General features: G+C 44.7%; 1 protein-coding gene across 3 annotated transcripts in view; it reads right to left on the bottom strand.

The window, feature by feature from the left end:
• LOC135904609 (FERM, ARHGEF and pleckstrin domain-containing protein 2-like) overlaps positions 1 to 22,516 on the bottom strand; it is a 220,828-nt gene that overhangs the window by 156,525 nt on the left and 41,787 nt on the right. For all 3 annotated transcript variants that reach the window (XM_065435478.2, XM_065435463.2, XM_065435487.2), the window contains exons 4-7: positions 19,709 to 19,833; positions 13,861 to 13,958; positions 12,146 to 12,513; positions 458 to 618 (exon numbers count right to left, since the gene is read on the bottom strand). In XM_065435478.2, coding sequence (XP_065291550.2) covers positions 458 to 618; positions 12,146 to 12,513; positions 13,861 to 13,958; positions 19,709 to 19,833 — 752 coding nt within the window. The remainder of the gene's footprint in view (positions 1 to 457; positions 619 to 12,145; positions 12,514 to 13,860; positions 13,959 to 19,708; positions 19,834 to 22,516) is intronic.

A 22,516-nucleotide genomic window follows, 5' to 3' on the forward strand; every position in this document is an offset into this window, starting at 1 on the left:
TGTTCTTTCCTCGTCTTGTGCACAAAAAGCTGCATTCATGACTACATTTATGGTTTTGCACACCAGGGCCACGAAGAGCTCCACACTCCGAAGTGCAATGACTGCGTCTGTTTCCCTCCAAAAGGAAGTGACCAAGCCTCAGGGTTCGGTTCATGTGCATACCAATGAGAGCGATTATTCAGTTGTGGCGACAAGCTTGAAAAGCGGAGGTGCTTCCTTCTTTTTTGCAGGTCATTTGAGGTGCCTACTTCCTTAATACTCAGCCAGCATTGAGTAAAGAACAGTTTTCAAGCCAACCATTTTATGTATGTTTGCCTGTGTCAAGTCAGCAGCACACAACGCAGACCTGTACGACAGGCAGCTCAGCTGCGTAAAGCCCTGATGAAAGCAATGGACAGCTGATGAGATGTAAGCAACACAAACCAGGCATCCAACGCAGGCCATTGGGGCAGCTCACCTGAAAGATGAGCCTCGGCTGAAGAGCCGTGCTTTCTGCCGGGGGCTCTTTTTAACCTCAGTGCAGCGAAAAAATGCATGGTTCTCTATGCATTTTTTCCAGAAGTTCTTGCATTCATTGCGGCTTTCAAAGAAGTACTCCACAGTGTCCTTGTAGTAGCCCTGGGAACAACAAACACGGAAAGTTTGCCTTTTTATGTCTCTTCTGAATAACATTATGCAAAGTCCAACTAATTGCTGAATACATGGACTAAGCCTCTTTTTAACTCTTTTATTACTGCTAGAAATGTGCTCATTTTCAGTGTTTTTATGTTCTAATATTTTATTTCATGAAGTAGTAGTCGAAATTTATACCGGAATACATAAGTATAGAGCCCGGTTACTGGGGTTATGAATGGATGCATCGCAGTAATAATTGCTCAGACAATTTTTGAAAATTCTTACGTGAAACTTCAGAGAAGCACCTCGAGAAATACGAATGAAAGTTGTAATTTGCTATTTTTAGTATGAGTACTGAGGTTTCTTTTTCTTACCTTCATATTGTTACTATATTGTATATGCTTACTAGATTCTATGCCCTCCCTTACCCAATCCCCATGTAGGGGCTTTGTAAGGTATTTTACAAATAAATAAATAAATAATAAAAAATCATAAATACAGTCGATTCCGGATATATCAAATTATTGCCTATATCGAACAGTTGAAAAATCCCCTAGAGAATCCCATGCAAAAGTATAGCGCTATTGTTCACGTATATAGAACTCCCGTGCACCGGCATATCGATGTATCGAACTCCGTGCTGAGCTGTGCCCCGGCAAGTGCGCTTCTCCCATCGCATCCCACCCCCGCAAGTGCGCTTCTCCTCACAAAGCTCTCGCGATGTTCCCGCGATCTCACGCGCGCCGCCCCGCACTCTGAGAAAGGGGCGTGTGGGTAAAAGGCACGTGACAAGGAGCACTTGGAGTGCGATTGGGTGTGAAAGGGAAGCGGGAGGGAGAAACCACGCTGACCGCAGGCGCCCATTTCCTGAGTTTTGGTTGGCTGACACCACTGACGCAACGAGACGAACGAGGTCAGTGGCCAAATGAAGTGTTACTACACTTCATTTGGGCCTAGTTGGTACATAATTCTGAACTTAACGTTACAGCGCAAACACCTAAGACGATCCACAAAAAGAAAGACACGACACACACTGTCGTGTCTTTCATTTTGTGGATCGTCTTAGGTGTTTGCGCTGTAACGTTGAGGTCAGTGCAGCTTGGGCTTGTGCTAGTGCAGAGACGCAGAGCGATGCATCTTTCGATTCGCTTCGTTCCTTTTATTCACGAGGCCAATGCAAAGGCTTGAGACTCATGTGGTGCAGTGCATTTTTCTTTCCGCTTTTTGCACGAGTTCCGGAGCTGTGGTCGCGAAAAAACGCAAGAATTTTGATTTTTCAACAAAGACAGACATCATTCGACGGGTGGAGGCTGGCGAGAAAAAGTCGTCGGTCACTGCGGCGTTCAGAATTCCTTGGAACACCCCGAGTACGATCCTCTAGACCAAAGCAGATGTAAAGTTCAATGCAGTGCAGTCCGGTCACCCTGGAGCGTGTCGTGTGCGCGTCCCAACCTTTGACAAGGTCGAGAAGGCATTGTACGCCTGGTTTTTGGAGACACGTGCCAAAAACATACCTGTTGACGGCCCAATGCTCATGGAGAAAGCCAAATGGTTTGCTGTGGCCTTCGGAGAAGAAAGCTTCACTGGTGGCACTGGTTGGCAGCAGTGATTTTAAGAGTCGCTACAGCATCATCGGAAAGACCCTTTCAGGCGAAAGCGAGGCGACTAGCACAAGTCACATAGAGAAGTGGTTGTCCAAAGAGTGGCCAAATATTTCCAACAGCTTTTCGCCATCGCAGATATTCAATGCAGATGAGACGGCACTGTTTTGGCAAATGCTGCCAAACAAGACTCTGCATCTGAAAGGCACTGCATGCCATGATGGAATGAACAGCAAAGTGCGCATTGATTTTGCTTGCTGCAAATATGGATGGGTCATGCAAACTACGGCCGTTTGTTATCGGAAACAGCAGGTCACCACGCTGCTTTAAGAACGCGAAAGGCTTCCCGGTTCGATACGCATCCAATAAGAAAGCTTGGATGACACGCGATTTTTTCATTGAGTGGCTACAGGCGTGGGATGCCGAAGTGGAGAAGTCTGCCCGCAAAGTTTGTCTTCTTGACAATTGTTCGGCCCATCATGTCATCTGCCCATTAAAGCAGCTCACCCTCAAGTTTCTGCCGCCAAACACAACGGCAAAACTTCAGCCTCTCGACCAAGGCATTGTGAAAGCGTTTAAGGTTGGGTACAGATGACGACTGGTGCAGAGGCTCCTAATCAACCTTCGATTAACAATTGAACTCAAGGTGGACCTCCTCGGATCCATTCATATGCTGGCTGGTTCTTGGAACAACGTAAAGAAAAGCACAATTGTAAACTGCTTCCGCAAAGCAGGCTTTGTGGTAGCTGCAGATGACGGATGCCTTGACAGTGAAGACGATGATGCTGGATGCTTGGACAGCGAATTTCACAAGCTCTCGGCATTCCCAGGCACCATTCCAGGTGGCGTACAGCACGCGATTTCGTCAGCGTTGACGACGATGTGCAAGCTGTAGCGGTTCGCACTGATGCAAAGATTGTGGCTGACATAATGGGTGACGAGACTCGAGCAGCGGCAAAGGTTCCGACGAAGAGGACCAACCACAATGCACTGCAGCTGAACTTGCATCAGCTTTCAGCGTCATTCGCCGCTGTTGTAGTACAATGGAAGGAGCTGGCCTTTCTCATTTGGACACTGTCAACAAGCTTGAGGACAGCTTAATGAACTTGATGGTGCAAAAGAAAAAGCAAGCACAGGTCACAGATTTTTTTTCTTCCGAAATAAAGTGCTCTGGTCATCGTGCTGTGCTTTTGTTTTTTTACGCGCTATGGAGGCTCAGATCAGGAAGTTCCCGTTAGTCACGGCATCGGGAAACTGCCTTGAGATGTATGGAGTTGTTAGAGAAGCTTTTGACATGCATATTTTATACTTCGAATTATTGATATATCGAACTATTTCACTAGTTCGATAGTTCAATATAGAACTAGTTCAATACATCCGGGATCGACTGTATACAAAATATGCATCTGGATTCTCGTTGCCATCTTTTTAAGTCAGATCATGCAAAAAAATTACAGAGAAACTTTGTTAAACCATACCGGTTTAAATGTAGTTTCGTATTAAAAGTAGTAAAGTCGAATCCCCGACTCAGCGGCCATTGAACAAAAAGCGTTTTGTGTCCGCATAAATCGTACCAGCTTATTGCATACATATCGGTTAACACGTAGTGTTTCCACTTTTCGTCTAGAAATGGCGGTGGTATGGCGACCCGGCAGAACAACGAGCCTCAGAGATTGAAACGGCCTTCAAGCCCAAAAGCAGAGGTTGCTTGCAAGGGTGAAGCCACATCAACAACACCATTTCGGTGCCATCCCAGAGTCTGAGTGTTGTGGCCCGTGTTGTGGTGTTGTGCGAGCTAAGACAAAAGCCGGGTGCTCAGCACAGAAGAAAAATTGGACATCGTTCATGCTGCCGAACGTGGCACAAAGAAGTCAGTGCTGGCATGCGAGAGGGATCTACCGTTGACTATGGCATGTGGCATCTGTAATGCGAAGGAGAAGTTGGTCGGTAATGCTGCTGCGACCACGAAAATATGTCGACTACGAGGTTTCACTTTTTGAGGTGCGACTTTTCGGCATTGTTGCCTCTGTTATTGCCGAAGTGTCACCTAATGACAGTGATGAGGACGACACGGAAAGCGACGGCATGGGCAACTCAAGCCCGATGGTGGCAAATGCTGCACGTTACGTCAGTCTCACGTGAGTGTTTACCGAGAAAAGGAGCCTGGCGGAAAAGCTGGCTCGTAGCTTGAGTGAGTTTGAGGCCGTCATTGTCGCTATTAGCCCGCCGCGGTATCAAATGAAAATAACACACTTTTGTTGCGTGAAGTGAATAAATACTGCATGTTTTCTGCCCTTTCATTGCACTCTCTCATAGTTCTATTTTTGACAGGTATGTGGGTGATCTCGCGATATTTCAGTTAAGCAGTAGTGCCGTTTAGTACATACTTTTTCCAAGCTCCGGCCAATTACGGTTTAACAAGGTTTCACTGTATAATGAAGATTAGTTGGTGTCAATACTCGCCATAGTGATGCCCATGATATACAGAAAAGCACTATCTTTGCAAATGTGAGAACAGGTAAGTTCCTATTATAAGGGAGCATTTATTTTTACTCATTGCAGAAGGCACCTGTTTTGTTTTTTACTGCATTCCTTAGGCTCACAAAGCAATGGTTGTCACATCAGGGAGCATACAGAAGCCTCCTTATATTTGATCAATGCATTTGGTCAGCTTTTCTGAGCAATCCTGGAGGCTAGTTTCGACAATGCTTCCAGTCAAAGTTTTTTCTACAAGTTCAGTCATCATTTCAGATAGTGCATGATGTTGCTAGTAGAAGAATTTCAACAGAAATGTTTAACAACACGGAGAATAATTGTAAATCAAATGGATCAATTTATATAGGTGCGGTAACAAAAGAGAAGGTGTGAGCTCACGGCAGCATTAGAAACCTTTCAACTCACAAGTTCTGCAACCATAAGGACAGTTTTTTCCCCAAAACCAATGGAGGATTGGAATTTTTTGCCACTGAGAGTTACTGAAGCCAAGAATTTCATGGCAAAACTGTTGCATCACAGTTTTCATTCTCACAATGGAGTTTGTAACATATTATTCCCATGCAAAAAAAAATATCAATGCAAGGACACTGGCTTGATCCCTGAGCATGCATTGTGCCACTGACACTATTTGCTGGGTGCGTGAGCCACATTTTACATAGTTTTTCATATTCTGGATGTCTTACTCACTTTGCTATTAAATTAGGTACCAAACACCATTGGCAGCAGCAGGTACAATGGACGCAAATAATAAAAGGTAAAGATTTTTAAGGTGGCAGGCTGACTTGCGACATTGACTTTACCAGGCTTCTTGCATTGGAGTGAACATAGGCTCGCAACTGCACACTGATCACTATCTGAGCTCTCTGGTAAATCTGCTTTGATTGACCCTATACAGTTAAAACCTATTTCTGGAAATAAGGATCTGCTAACATTTTTTTGTTTACCCCAAAAACGCTGAACCCTAGATTTAACTGTCCTTTGTTTTGTTGTTGTTGTTGATACAGTCGAATCTCGTTAATTTGAACTTTCGGTTTATTCAAACTTGTCAAAGTTGTCAAAGTATTCAAACTTCTCAAAGCTGTCAAAGTTGTGTGTATTCCAATGGGCAAAAACGCCCGGTAGTTCAGATGCGAAAACATTTGTAACGGTTAATTCGAACATACTACCCTCCGACAATGCTATCAGCAGCGCGCCAAATCACGCAGCGGCACCTCCGACCAGCGTTCCTCCAATTCTGCCATAGAGGAAGAGCCTAGGAGAGACCCCTCAAAGCCGTGCACAAAGAAAAAAATAAATGGTGGCAGAAATTTGTGCGTAGACATGTGCAGGCATGCATCACCGATTACTTCTGTTAGTAAGGGTGTCCTGTACAGTCAACAACCGATTTTCCGGACCCCCAATTTTTCAGTCATGCCCGGTAATTCGGATGCCTTTGCAGCACCGCCAGGTACCCCATAGAGCCAATGTATAAGAACGTCTGAAATTTCAGATGCAAAAAATGTTCGCCGTCCGATTTTCCAGACTTTTAGCCATGAGTGCAGGTCCGAACAGCATTAATCGAAGCCACTACCACTGCTATGTTGATTATCTCGCTGCCTCAAGCTGGCACTCTCAGATGCAGATCTACTGACTGCCTTAGCAACACTGCGGCAACGCTATGCCTAGCTACTTCGAAATTCACTACACCAAGCTTCTTGCTGTTTGGTACCGTGTGTTTCATTGAAACAATTCGCCACTGTTAGCAATGGTGCCGACTCCACCTTTGTAATCCTCAGCAATAGCTTCGGAGCGCGGAAAGCACGACGCATTGCATAATGCCAGTTTCCAAAAGTCAGTTTTGCCCCAATACAGCAGTGTTACGCGGCAAAGCGTACTCAAAGACGATGCAATTGTCACGGGAGATGGTATGTTTCTTTAATTTTACACGCATGCACCCGCCGTTTCCTATCACAATATGAGCACCGATACACCTAATGGGTTTACTGGCAGGCCTTCAGAGCTATTTCTGAATTCTGATGTACCTTTGGCAATTTGAGCCCTTGGGGGAAGTAAAAGGCATGCACTCATTTTTTCGGACTGCCCAATTTTTCAAACATTTTCACAGCCCTTGGGGAGTCAGAAAAATCGGACATTGACTTAATTTGCAAATATGTGTGAGTAAATCTTCTGGAACTTCCCACTCGTGCGTTAGCTCAGCGCATGTGCTACACTGCAGGCAAGTCCTCCATTTAATTAGCTTCATTTATTTCAAACTTTTTTTAAATCAAACAAATTTTTGGGCCCCTTTGAATTCAAATTATTGAGATTCAACTGTAATAAATGTTCAGTTATCATTTCATGCTGATCAGGCTGAAATCTTACACTGCATGATGCCGCTAATAACGTGTCTGATGTAGCTTTTTAAATACTCCAAGCTACCTGCCAACTCGCCAAACCAGCTGCACTTCAAAGTTAGCAGCCCTGTCTGCACTCAATCAATGCCGTCGACTCTCACATAAGTTAAAACACGTTGGCGGGCTAGTTGGTTAGAATCCATGATAGTGCGTATAAGCGCGACTGGACGAGGACGAAAAAAGAAACAGATACACAGACACAGCGCTGTGTCTGTGTCTGTGTATCTGTTTCTTTCTTCGTCCTCGTCCAGTCGCGCTTATACACACTACCATGGATTCTCACATAAGCTTGCCATGGTGAATGGTTGTGTACTACCAGAATGAAACACAGACAGCAGAGCACATACATGGCTTGTGATACGAGGGAGTGCTGATAAGTATGCAGTAGGGGTGTGTAAATACTGAATAGTAGAATAGTAGATATAGTCACCCTCGCAAAGCTCCACCTGTAGCAGCCATAGACGCGTCAATGTCTGTTATACGAGCGACAGCATTCCTTCCACTGTGCAAAAACAGCATGCTTGGCCTGTGCAAGGAATGCTGCTGCCCACAGACACTAACACATTTTCTGCATGTCGCCTGATATCTCCTGAAAGTTACTGTATTTCCTAAAGTGAACAACCAAGAACACTGGAACCGTATGCCATGAAATTTGTGACATGGGTTCTTTCCTTTACATAGCATTTCTGAATGCCCAGTTCCTGAATGGTCCGTGTTTTTACAGAATAAGAATGCTTGCTTCAATAAAAGCACTTGCTACGCTCCTTCAGCATACGAAATATAGCATTGCTTGCCGCATAACATTATTGCAGTGCATTTGGCACCTTTGGAAATGTAAATAAATAGTACATGGCTTAGCATAATATAAGATGCGGCCTTGAGGTAATGCATTTTGCAAAAGGGCTCAGCTATTTGTTCCTTCAATGTGGAAGTCATAAATCAATACTTATCTTCACCTTTGGAAAACAATAAATTCTCGGTTTTACCTGAAGGCAAAGCAAGGTTTAAGGTTGCACTGAAGGTGTCTCAGGAGGCTGACATGATGAGCGTGCCAGTTGCATTTCAGGTGTTGCCCCTCAATGGCGCACATGATGGGATTAACAGAAAACACATAGACGCTGCTCAGTGTTTTCAGCATTCTCAGCGCAAACGCGCGGAGCGCTGATGCTGCTTTGTGCGCTTTAGTTTAACTTTGACTGAGCTTGAAGGTCCAATTTAAGTAACCAAGCGTTTCTTTTTTTTTTTGTACCTGGAGTAGTAGAGCTATAAGTATCTGGTTGAACATCTTGAAGGAGCAGCACAAGACGACAAAGACAAAAGGCAAGAAACACAAGATGTTTCAAGATGTTCAACATTCAAGATGTAGAACCAGTATCAACTTGCCCAAATGTTTATTCCTCTACTATACATATCTGATTTACCTTGTCACTATTTTACTAATAGTAATGACACACTCAGCGAGCCCACGAAAGCACAATAGAAAATATTTTCATATGCTGAATGCACTGATAAAACAATCCAAAGCTGCCAGCAAAACATTGGCACTATTCGGCGTAGTAACACAATAACAGATGCTCTGCGGATGCAAGCCCATGATGCACATAGATTTAGCTGTGCTGCCATAGAAAGTTACTATCGAGTTTCAAGTTTCAGCATGAAGTTTGAAACAGGAAGCTTTTGCATTTATTTTCCCCAGTGATTATTACTTTTTTTGACAAATTAATGAAACACCTAGTTTTGAAAGAATGCTTTGCCTAGTGTTGCTCTTTAGCATCCCCTTACTTTTAGTGTGGAAAATTGCTTCAGACCCTATCCCTTTGAAAAGCAATATACAGTGGAACCCCGTTCATACGTTTTTCACCGGACCGAGGAAAAAAAACGTAACAGCCGGGAAAACCCAACAGTGAGGAAAGCTCCGAAAATGAATGAAAAAAGTGCAGCTTCAACTATAGACAATTTATTTCCACAGAGTGCGCTTAGAACTTAAAAAAGTCTAGAATGGTGCCTTGCCGCTTCTTTCACTCGCTAGAAATCACCACACGTTTCTCAATAGCCTGGAAGGCCACATTGCTGTCAGCGTCGCTGTGAGGTGCGACGTACCTGCGGAGGAGGTCCAGAGCCGCGACGGCTTCTCCAAAGCTAGGATTTGGCAGCTCCCCGGCATCATGTGGCTCGTGCTCCTCCTCGTCATCGCGCCACGGCAATGGCAACGGACGAAGGAAATTTTGCCCTCTATGGTGTAATCATGCTAACGTGGTAACAATTGTTTAGTATTGCTGTGGAGCGCGCGTGTCCGAGCAGCCTGGTTGCGCACAGCGCGGCGTGGTTTCGCGAGAAATGTAAACAAGAGAAGAGAGCTGGCCCGATAGGCGGAGCAATGCCAACTTCCGGCTTCCTTCACAAAGAGTGACGTCAGGGCCTCTTCTGAGTTTCCTTCCTCCGTGAGTCGACCCCACGGTGTAAGAATATACCATACAAGCATATACCATATTCTTGCACCGTGGTCGACCCGTTCAACAAACCATGCGGTGACCGTAATCACAGTGATGATAGTAAGAGCATTTTTCACGAATGGCCACTTAGTGGCGGCCTCTCGAAATGGAGTGCGGCTTCTTGCAGCCAGTTCCATAGCCAAGCCCGGTCAAAACTCGTCAAAAGCCAAAATGGCGGTTGGAGCGTGTTGCCTACTTTAGCCCAGGCGGGTTCGGGTGGCGACGCATCATGCGGGAACGTTTTCACAGCTACTACATAACAGCGGGGTTCCTTATACATTGGATCCTATGGAAGCTATGCCGGGACCGGATGAAAACGACGTAGCAGCCGGGAAAACGCAGCAGTGAGGAACGTAACAGCGGGGTTCTACTGTATTTTAGAAATAGTAATGGGAAAAACTAGTTTCTGAATTCATATGAGCTGCCACAAGGCGATGAGATCTCTCTCTTGCTAATGTAGCTCACTTCTAAATGACATTTGTGGGGCTGCACGACTCTTATGCGTTCTCTGATATGCTGTTTTCCCTGTATGGCTACCGTCTCCTGTAATCTGGCTTCACTGCATTGCTTTATGCAGCAGTTGGCGTGGTTGCAGAGTAGCACGACAGAATGCTACCTAAAGGCGGGGTTAGTCAGACACGACAGGGAGTAAGCTCTTCCTCTTCGGCTCGTGGTCGGCAAGCAGCACGGACGTTCCACACGTGCGCCAATCAATGCTTCTGCGAGACTGTCTCGCAAGGCCTCATTCAAACGCAACACCGTTTGCATAACTGTACACACAAACAACCAGGCATTAGTAGCCATCATGGGGCGAACATATTCGCTCGTTATCCAGTCACAGTGAGTCGGACTTCCTAGATTTGTCGCCTGCCCATCAGCATGTTCTGTGGATAGCAATTCGGCTAGCAGGCATTAGTGTATGAAAGGTGCAATAAATACCATTGCAACTGTTTGCACTACTTTGTTGTCGTTCCTTTGTTCCTAGAGTATGGGTGAGACGCCACACATTCAGAGAGCTTCCTGAAGAGTGGACTACCCATTAGAAATCCAAGCGCTGCTGAGTGCCCCTACTACTGAATGCATCCTCCCGAGTCGCTGCCCATGCATGCCATTTGTCACATACAGTAGAATCTCATCAAACCGTACCCACTTAATCGATAGTATCTTTTTAAATATAGTGGTACATTGTCTACCTGTCAGTAGACCACACATTCAGAGAGCTTCCTGAAGAGTGGACTACCCATTAGAAATCCAAGCGCTGCTGAGTGCCCCTACTACTGAATGCATCCTCACGAGTCGCTGCCCATGCATGCCATTTGTCACATACAGTAGAATCTCATTAAACCGTACCCACTTAATCGATAGTATCTTTTTAAATATAGTGGTACATTGTCTACCTGTCAGTTAACGTGTACAATCCTCGCGTGTCGTGTGCCCATCATAGAGCTCAGTTTCAGTCTCGCACTCCTACAACCAAGTGATTCTGGACGAAGTGCACCAAGTGCGAGTTATACATTGCATGTGTATGTACTGTGCACACGCATCTCTGTGGCTGTTGCATAGCCAAAGCCTCCAAGCTGTGCCCTGCACAATCTCAGACTAGTAATCTTGGAGGCCATGATGGAGCACCCTCAAGAGATCCTGTTGCCGGTAAGAGTGCTCTCGCACAAGATCCTTTGTGACACCGTTGTTGGGGAGAGTCTAGCACACGATCACCTAGTAAAAGCTGTGATGAGAGCCCCGAAAGTGCACACATGTGCACAGTTGATTTGTTCAAATGCCGCATTGCACATGTGCTGAACTTCACAACAGTGATCTGCAGTCACGGCATGATTATTGCAGGACCACACAATGTTGAACAGGCGAGTAAAGCATTGCATGCTGCGAGACATTCTTAGCAGAAATTTTGGAAAGACAAGGTGGCGGCGACAGAGTGCTGCAGTTTTCGGCATGTTGCGATGTCGACAACAATGTTGAAACTTGTAAAGATTTGCTCAAAAGTGACACTGTTAACTCTGTCAGTGCCGAGTTACCCAGCACAAGCAACGATGAGGACGATAACACTGAGCTGGAGGATGTGCTGTATGTGACAGTTGCGAAAACAGTGTGAGCTCTGGATGTGATGTTGCCGTTCTCTGAAATGAGGGGATTAATGGACTTACTGGCCTTCCAGTTGGATGGCTTCAAGACTGCAGTTGTCGCTGTGAGGCTGGCAAAGCAGCAAATGAAAGTGACAGATTTATTGTGGCCTCTTTTCACAAAATAAAAGGTTTCTTGGTTTTCTAGCAAAACACATTCCATCTCAAAGGCAGGCAAGTGCATATCTCTTACTTTGGGGCATGCTGTAGTACTGCTTAGCTCGTACTTTCTTCGCGTCCGCATCACATACGGTTTAACGAGGTTCCGCTGTAATTGAATGAACAAATTCTTGGAAGTGAGTATGATTAATCATGCTTTGATAAACTAGTAAAACCAAAGGCTCTGTTTTTGCTGCTCTGCCATCAAGCAGCAGTGATGATGATTAGGTCTCGATAGAAGGTTAACTCACGTATCCCTCTGGGTGGAGCTTGATGAGGAAGCGCTTGCGCTTGAAGCTCAGCTTGCGGATTTTGGCCCAGGAGAAGGTATTGATGCGTGTGGTGCCCTGGAACACTATGACACCCATGTGGGCCACTGCCAGATTGAGAGAGAGGCCCTCGGAGTCATGGGCAGGGCTCAGCCGCACCCCATACAGCTCACAGCGACGTGCCGTCTCCAGCAGATTAAGGTCTGCCTGGGCCGGACTCTGGCCCACATGTCGCTGATGGCACTCCATGATGCGTGCCTCAAGCTCTGCATCCTGGTGGGGCACAAACTTGTAGCTTGACAGGTACGAAGCATCAGGGTAGTCTTCTGCCACATAATCCCCACATGAAGCTGCACACAAAGTTAAGCCAGTTCACTCAAGAGGCCTAAACACATACAGTGCCCAACACACAGCTGCTCAACATAGAATAGCACTTCATAAAGACATGCACCATTATCAAGGCCACAAGGCCACAGTTTATTAACCAGAAACTCATTTTCCTATGCAATCTCAAAAGCAGACCTATATCCACATTTCTTGACAGCCTTCATAAATACATCAATATCCAGTGCAATGTTGCTACATCTTTCTCGAAATAAGATTGTTAGCACACTGGAGAACCCCAACAACCAGGGCACAAGAGCTCTGCAGACTGGCATACTTACGTGGACCATAACATTTGTGTATCACAGTTTTACATTTCAGTGGAAAGTGCAGAGCAGAGAACTCTGCAAGAACTCTGCAATGTCCAATACATATCAGCAACTTAAATCATAACGTGGCAGGCCGGCAATTTCGCGGTTGCTACCACCGGGAGTAAACACCAAGTTCATGTACCACACATCACATCAAAAACCATGGCCAACCACTGGTGAAAAAAAAAAAGGAGCCAGAAATAAGCAGGAAAGCTTGGCAGAGAAGCAGCACCTTCTTCCGTCCTGCTCCGCACATTAGGGCAGTCCATCCAATTGATGACATCGATGGTCTTCAAGAACAACACAGAGTCACAAGACACTGCAGTGTGTGGTCAGCCACTTGTATGATCTTTAAAGCTTTAAGTGCTCAGCCCATGTGAAGCCTTGTTGAAATTTCCAATCACTCCTTACATTTCTAGAGTTATTGGATGCCTTATCTACACAAAAGTTGGTTAAGCTGAAATGGTATGGCAGCTTTTGTTTGTATACAGGCAGTGGCGTAGCAACAGGGGGGGCCGGGGGGCCGTGGGCCCCGGGTGCAAGGGGCCAATGGGGGGGGGGGGGGGGGGGTGTCATACACGTCTGAAGACCCCTCTTTCCGCCGGCTACACCCGGGGGGGGGGGGGGGGGTGACAGAAGACCTATGGGCCCCGGGTGCCAGACGACCTAGCTACGCCACTGTATACAGGTGCCAACATTCACAAACAGGTCCTGGACTCCAAACAAGTGGAAAGACAGCTATTCTGACACTGCGTTGGTTCTGAGTTTGTCACAACCTTCATAGCTACAAGCTATCCGAAGGCCCCTCTTGACTAGAGGCAGATTCACACTATTACTTTATATGGTAAATAATGTGGAAATGAAACAAAAGGTTATCATTGTTAAAGCCACTGCTTCTGAAAAAATTCGAGATGACATGCGAGCCACTACGCAGGCTCGGTCCACTCACTGACAGCTGGTTTTGAGCCAGCAGACTGAACAATGAACAGGGTGTGTACTCACCCTGGACGATGTAAGAGGCCAGCAGTGCAGCAGTGGGGTCGCTACAATGAAGGAGACCCTGTGACAGGTCCCTCTTGATCTGCAGGCTGAACAGGTACCTAGCCAGAAAAATAATGCTGCTTGCTCAGCTAGCACCAAATGGCTGCAAATAGTATTTACGTGCACATATACTTGGTGGCTTTTTTTTTAATGGTAAAAGAATTTAAAAAGATCACCTGTGGCATATAGCAGAAATCTATCTACTCATTGAGCTGGATTACTCGAAGAGGTGGATAATATCATACTTATTCGAATATAAGGCCACGTTTTTTTCCCCAGAATCCTTAGCCTCGAAGTCACTTGCCCCACCTTATACACAAATTTTTGCCTTAAGCCGTGGCTTCACGGCAGCAAAAATTTCACTTTATAATGTGGCTTTATGGCAACATGCGCTGCAATGCCACGAAGCCACATCATAAGACGAAATTCGCATTCTAAGCTAGTAATTGAGTATTTCCGGCAATTCCCGCCAAGTCTAAATCATCTGTCAGCTACTCTATATTGCCTTTTATCAGTGTGCATAGACTAATAGAAGGCGATATAGACACTTGGGTCCCCCTACTGGCACCCTTACCTTATAATTGTGACCACTTGCTAGTTGAATAAATACTGTACATGCAGGAAATAAAACTGTATAATTGATTAATTATCAGAATGTCACTAATTAACTGTTTAGTTATTTGCTCTAGCACACATAATCCGATATAGGGATTCAAGTCACTAATTTCACAAGGTGCATCCACTTAGAACTAATTTTTAAACTAGTACCAGTTTTAGGATAAGTGCTGCCAAACTTACAGCAAAAATGCACTGTTGTTTCACCTTTCAACCAAACACCTTTTTAGGCACTGAAGCTAAAAAATTTGTGGAATACCAGTACATTTTGATGTAAACTTTGGGGACGCATATCTCGAAAATGATGTCATCCTCATAATTCTTTCCGAGTGGATAATATGGTCAATGTCACTGGCTGCAATTCATAAACTGCAATAGGTGTTGTAAATTAATTAGTGTAAACAGTAATTAGCAAAACATTAATTATTTATTAATCAGACATTCATTTTGACTTTTCGTGCAAATAATGTAGGCCACTGAGAGTAATCCTTCTCAAGAAGTAGAATTGTGCTACATGCCATGAGTGATTTCTTAATAATTTGTTAACGATTAAAGAAAACATTCCGTACACTAACCTGATGCACACACTGAGAGGACATGCATAATGTTGAGACAAGAACATAATCAGATAGCTGCGTCATGTGGTAGTGGTGCAAACAAGATATAGCACAGCACTAACATTTACATTTTATTGGTGATCTTAGCCAGCTCTCAACATGAGAAGAGATGGATTCACATAACTGATGCAATAACCGTCTAACACACACCTTCATGAAGCAAGACAGTAATTTTCCTTCTTTTCAGGTTAAGCGGAATAGGCCACCATACTGCAGCATTCACACAAGTATAATAGAAGAGGAGTACTTCGAGAACTGCGTAAATAAATAGAATGCTGTCGAATCTCATTATAAGGAGGTCACACCCAAAATAAAGATACCTTCATTATATCATACATTCATTACTATGAGCATACATGTTGATATCAACGAAAAGAAAAATTGTGATCACGTCTATGAGAAAGAAACACGGCGTGATGCCTCCAACAGGCCAGCAAAACGTGTGTTGATATGTGGCATGGGAACGACAATAAATGACATACAAACATATTGATATATTGCTAATATGCAGTTGTGTGATTGGTGTGATCGCATGGGATTTCCACGCTGGCCTGTTGGCTGCAGTCCAACCAAGCCAAGCAGAACATGCACACACACCCACAATCTGCTATTTCAACATGGAGGAAAAAATTTTCATCCGTGAATTTAAAGCAGCGCTTGCTAAGTACAGTGACTGACCAATTTCTTGACTAATTTCTGAACAATGGCTATCAGTGTAGTCCGTTCACATGATCCTGCGCTTGAATGCTGACAAGGTCTAACGGTATGAATATATTGATAAAGAGCTTCCTGCGACAAGTTGTCTCCAGCCACTCTGCTAACTGTAGGCAAATGTTTTTTCACCACTGTACTGCCTAGACCACTAGGCTAAATCAGTGCCACCTCCATGATAGCTGGCAACCAAAGTTGCAGTTTGGTGCCGAGTCGATATGGCAGCAACTTTGTTGACAGCTGCCATTTTTGCAGCATCAAGCGCACAGATCATGTAAAAATATTCAGTGGCGCACCATGCAGTGTCTAAAATTTTGGTTGCCATTATACACTGATACACTGGCAAGACTGTGGGGAAGTTTCAATAAGCATGCAAGACTGAAAAGTCAGACATCTGAAAAATTGGTTGGCAACTGTATTTGACATTCTGCACCATTTTATTTGACCTTATTCTACCAGAATAAGTGAAAACTTGGTGATACAATCACAGCTGGTACAAATTTTGGGGTAATATGAATTTCTACAATTTTCCGGCCGAAGCGCACTGTACACTACGAGCCTCATTTCAATTGTCCCGTATGCTCCCCCCCGCTATTTCGAGTGACATGAATGAGCCAGCTGCGACGGCTACAACCGCTGGCAGCAAAGTGGCGAGGAGGCTGTGCCGAGCACGCCGAGGCAAGTCGGCAGGTCAACAGGCAGGCCGTTTTCGTGTTTGCAGCGCAGGGGGAGGCCGGCAGAAGGCAGCCGATAACACAGCGGCAACTGAGCGCACAGCACGGAGTAGAAACCGTTCGGCACTGGCAGTCTCTCCCAGATTCTTCACCGCTCGTGAGCCTGTGCTCTGTGCTGTGTCTATTGTCCTCGCAAAGCCAGTTTTGGTAAGTTTGCGTACAGCTTCCAAAATTAGCTACTGGACGACCTGGCAAAGAAGAAAACCCAAAAGGACATCCAGGGCTTCTTACATCGTGAATAATTTTCTAAAAATTAGTTTTGGGCTCTTTAGCATGCCGATATCATTCGTTTTTCGGGGATGTCTAATTACAGTATTACAATTGATTCTAACGCAGGCTTTTCTTTTTCAGGCAAATTGAATCGAAAGCCACGTCCACAGTGTGCGTATGCTTTGCCGCATAACACGGATGCATTACTGCAAGACTGACTTAAAAAAGATATGCAGAAACTTCACTGGAGTTGTCTAATAGTGTTTTTCACTGGTCCATCTGGAGCAGGATTTCTTGCTCTGCAGAGGTGAATCCAGATTTTTCTGGTCAATCTAGAGTGAGTTTGCATTTTCCAATGGTCGTTTCAGATTAACTCTCTCCCTGCAAGATCACTTTCACTTGCTCCGCTGCCAAGGAGTGGGTTCAGGCAGAAATAGGAAGAGAATCATATGTCACTTCAGCTTACTGTAGGACGGCAGCTTTGGTTGCCATAAAAATATGTTTATTTATTTATTTAAAATACCTTACAGGGCCCAGAGGCCATTGAGTAAGGGAGACAAACAAGGATATCATAAGAAATGCAAATTACACAGGTCAAAAAGGGAAAGCAATAGCCTTGCACACGACTAGTACTATAAAGCAGCAACAAACATAAGAGCGGAAGTCAGTTTGTGTGACGTGTGCGCACAGACATCTGGTATGATCCATGGCGGAGCACTTTTGCCTTCCGCTGGTAGATTCAGATTGGTGAAATCCGAGCACTCGCACCAGAATTTTGGCAGCCACTCCTGATCTACCAGTGAAAAATACCATAAGTGTGCATAAGCATTGTGCCACTTGTTCATCTCCACTTTTACGACACAACGTATGTTGTTTACCATGATTGACGAAACAGTAGATGGTTGATTAAATGTGTGCTTTATTGGCCTTGTAATCTGTTTTTGCTCTTAATCTGGCCAGTATAAACCCTTATCAACCATTATCAGTCATTATCAACCTTATCGAACTCAAACTGGCCTTTATCGAGCCTTATCTGTTTTTATCGGACATTATCCAACCCTTATCAGTCATTATCAACCTTCTCAGACTCAATCCCACCCTTATCAACCTTATCACACACGATCTGACTCTTATCAACTTTATCGGTCATTATCAACCTTATCAGTAATTAATAAAGAGAAAATGAGACATCCACCCGTTCGTAGCAATTGCTACGAACGGGTGGATGTCTCATTTTTTCTTTATTAATTACCTCTCTCCACCTTGCGAGTTTCCGCAGAACTATTTTCGTCAACCTTATCAGAATTGATCCAGCCCTTATCTGTCCTTATCAGACATGATTTGACCCTTATTAACCTTTATCTGTTCTTGTCAACATCATCAGAATTGCTTTGACCATTATAAGCCCTTATCACTCTTTAGTACCTTATCCATCCATGTTGAACCATTATCAACTGCGATCAGACCCATATAACCCCTCATCACTCCTTATCATCCTTATCAACTCACTGACTGCTCACCTGCCTGTGTTGCACGACAACATACAACATGGTACCACTGGGAAAACAGGGGAAGGCGGGAGATGGAAATTGAAGACAATGAGCAGAACGAGAACAACGTGAAAGCAGGAGCCAACGTTTCGACAAGTGGACTTATCTTCAAGGCGACATATGCTGTCCTCGCCACAGTATATATAGGTGGGGTTCTTCTAAAGGGGAGAGGGTGTAAGGTGGATGGGTGCGGCAACGAGAGAAGGAAAGCTTATGTCACCTTGAAGAAGACAAGTCCACTTGTCGAAACGTTGGCTCCTGCTTTCAACATAGTACAACATATTCATATGGTTTAGATATATTTGCCTTCTGCAAGCATGGGCGTTTAGCCCAGCAGGTAAGACACTCAGCTTCCGAGAGTGGAGTTTTTCTTCGAATGCTTCCTTTCGAATTTATTGTTTTATTTTTAATGGAGCACGTCTTGTTACACATTACAAACAAACCGACAGACCGACGAACAGATTTCCTGGGTGAGTCGCCTAAGAATTCTTACGCATTAAAGCCATGCCACAAAGCTGACTTTAGGAAACTGGCCACCACTGTGCAACACATATTAAACCCTTGCCCATTTTTGTTGCTAAATAAAAGGGTACACATTAGATTTCTACTTTGTTTAAGAGCTTTACTGTTACCTCTACATCAGTTTTCTACATTAGACACATAGAAAGTGGGCGCACATTTGATTCGGGGGCATGTTATAATGGGAAAATAGTGCTGCAAAATGAATCAACAGTGTGTTTTGACGTTTTTTCTGCATCTTGTTTGATTCGACCTGCCAGATAATACGGTAAATTTTGTTGGTCCCATCAGGGTCAAATTAGCAAAAGTCGAATGCTCCTTATGATATGACTAATAAAAATTGAGCCCCTTGGTTAACCCCCTTTCTTCTCGTTTATTACATAACGAGGGTCTTGAATCCGGCTACATTGATGCCTTCAGGTAGCATATGTGGGTTTATTGACCAGTTGCCTTCACCCAAAAAGATCACGTTCTCGTGACGCCCGCGGCAAAAAGGACATTCCACGTCCGCCGCCAAGGTCTGTGAGTGGTGGTGCTGGCTAACACTCCCAGGGTTCGACTAGGACACATAAATACCCAAGAAAGTGGATGGGGAAACAGCGCCGCGGTAGCTCAATTGGTAGAGCGTCGCACGCGAAATGCGAAGGTTGTGGGTTCGGTTCCCACCTGCGACAAGTTGTTTTTTCATCCACTTTAATTTCCATTAATTTATCGTTTCTTTATTTCATTTATTAAGCACAAGTAGTCTCCCCTGTGTTGTCCTTGGTGTCAGTGTTTGCTGGCTTCTTATGATATTATTAGGGTTAGCAGTACAAAAAAAAAGAAAGAACTGGTAAGGTCACTGAAACCTCACCTTGTAAATTCCTCTTCAAGTTGACATGGATCAGGCGTATAAAACTTGACAGCAAAGTACATGACAGGTGACACCATAGAAAGGCCCATCTGGCGGCACATGGGCTTCTCATTGTCCAGCCAGTACTGCAATGACAAACACAAGAAGTTTACGCACCAAATTCAGAATGCAGTTTTCAGCATGCACTAAAGTTTGTTGGTACCATAAACACCTCTACCCTTTCCTTTTTGAGCGTACACAAATGTTTTCTATATGGCATGAATTTGACTGTCAGTGCATTTTCATTCACCACAGCTTACCCTTCACAAAAAGCAAAACTACTGATATCAAATCTAAGAAGGATATCCATGCCTAGCAATCAGCCCATTAAAAGTAGGCCGTCAATGTCTCAAAATGAGCAGCACATGTTGGGCAAATGAGCGACAACCACTGCAGTGCCATGCAAGCTAGAGCACAGCACGGGCCTGGCCCGGGCCCATGACACCAAGCCTGCACCCAAGCGTACATCACCAAGCTCAGCCTGGGCCTGTGTTGCCGAGCCTGGGCATTCATTACTAAGCTTAGTCGGGGCCTGCATGTGCATGACTAGTAAAAAAATATTTTTTTTTTTTTTACTTAGAGATTGTACCATATTGTCAAACTCATTTTCTCACAGTCTAATCAGCTGCAGTGTATAAGCAATAAAAGACCAAAATCTTTGTTTTTCCAATGGGAACATCAGTGACATGGCCCACTGTGCCAGTCCTCTAACAAGGTGCATATTCCACGTCTGTTCACTTGTGCATATACACAACACATGCATAAATTTTGGTGACTTATTGTGCAAGTCCTTAGCGGCTGAATGAAATTCTGTGACATTTGATGGCGACTTTTGCATTCGCTACGTCATGCTCACTGCAATGTGCTTTTGGTCCATCCCAATGGGTAAATTTCCTATCTGTGCCACCATTTTGCTAAGTGTTATCTACTGAGATCTGGAGCCTTAGAGCTGAAACGCATGTGCCAGAATGGCTTCAGCACTACAAACAGCACCAGCACTGCGATTTCGCTACTCATATCATTCGCTATGTGTGCTGAGTATCAGTATAATGCCTATGGTGTTATGCTGTGCAGAACAAGCGGTGCGTCAATACTATGCTCACGTATTTAGCTCATGTGGTTATGACAGCATTTACAGCGGTTTCAACAATCACATCTATTTAATTTCCTTTGGGTCTTTTCAATATGTACTTCAGGTGTGCTACAATAGTCAAGCTCAGTGGGATGCTTACTTCTCTCATGTCTCCCGACATTTTGTCTTCCCCAAGGGATTATTTATCTCTTGACATTTAGCTTTGCCACATGACACACACATGACAGAGGGAGCTGATTTCAAGTTCATTGGCATAAATGCATATTGTCACACAGGCACGTACCCAGGGGGGGGCCCGGGGGGGCCCGGGCCCCCCCCGAAATCATGTGGCATACCCCCCCCCCCCCCCTCCCCACCCACGCCACCACTCCTCACACATTCCTAAAGCGCCGCCAGATCAATGTTGAGACTTGGCAGCTGTTCATCGGTCAGCATTATGCTGCTTATTTCACTCCTTTCACACGGCGGTAGTTATCGGCATCTCTTGTAATGTGAAGGACAGTTGTCTCATAGATTCCGCACCCGCGCGATTAACTTGAGATGCGTTCAGTTGTCACCATCTATTCAACCGTCACGCGCATAGCTGTTGCTTTTGTTAGTTCAACCTTCTTTGTTTAGGCTGATCCTGGGACCAGGAGAGGGATGCGGCTGTTACTCAGCTGGTCTGTACTCTCATGGAACGAGTTGTGGCCGGAGAAAACGCCAATTGCGTTTAACTTTTCCCTTTGCTTCATTCTTTCTTTGAGTTACGGCTCGCCGCGACGCTGGCAGATGCCCGGAACCATATACACGTGATATGGGTTAGATGAAGTGGGAAATAAAATAATGTGAAAGAGCGTCCATCATGAAGCCCTGCAATAACCCTTAAACCCATAAGCAAGATGACTGCCGCCCGTTACCTCGTCTTTTTTTCCCTAATTCTATAGCACTTATCGTGCCAAATTGGGAACTGGAAGCGGAAATCGCAAGGAGTTGAGAAATTAAGCGATCTACTAAGGGAGAGAGCCAAGGCAACAACCAAACTGCAAGCAAAAGCGAATAATAAAAAGTTAACCGTTGTTATGAGAATATTTATGGATCAACATCTTTTTATTTAGAAAGGAAGTAGAGAAAACGCCGCTGGAAGTGGAGAACAATTACTTGTTTTGGATGACGCTTCTACAGTTATCCGTCGAACCGCCTCACATAGCCACTTCTCTGATGTGCTTACGTGGGTGTTTTTCTAACCTTTCGCAGTGAGCGCAGTACGTCTAGAATCGCAGAGTCCTGCGCTCTACGCAGTTGTATGGGACTGGCGGCCGCACAGCGTTACGCAATTCGCGGAGCTGTCAAAACTGATCAACAAGGCGAAAATAACTGATATTCGAAAGTATAACATGAGAAAGACTGAAGAAGGCGTAAAAAATGGACGCAGCCTGAAATCAGTAAAAAAGAAACCTGGCATAGGACAAACCATGATGTATGCACTAAAAGATAAGAAGGATATGATCATCAGCAATCTCGAAGATATAGTAAAATCAGCGGAAAAATTCTAAGCTGACCTGTATATAGTACCCACAGGAGTCATGATACCTCACTTAGAAACAGTAATGAAAAGGATACAGAAACTCTCCTATAACTAGCGATGAGGTCAGAAGGGCCCTGCAAGACATGAAACGATGAAGAGCGGGAGGAGA

The sequence above is a fragment of the Dermacentor albipictus genome, chromosome 1, assembly GCF_038994185.2.
Source record: "Dermacentor albipictus isolate Rhodes 1998 colony chromosome 1, USDA_Dalb.pri_finalv2, whole genome shotgun sequence".
NCBI lineage: Eukaryota > Metazoa > Arthropoda > Arachnida > Ixodida > Ixodidae > Dermacentor > Dermacentor albipictus.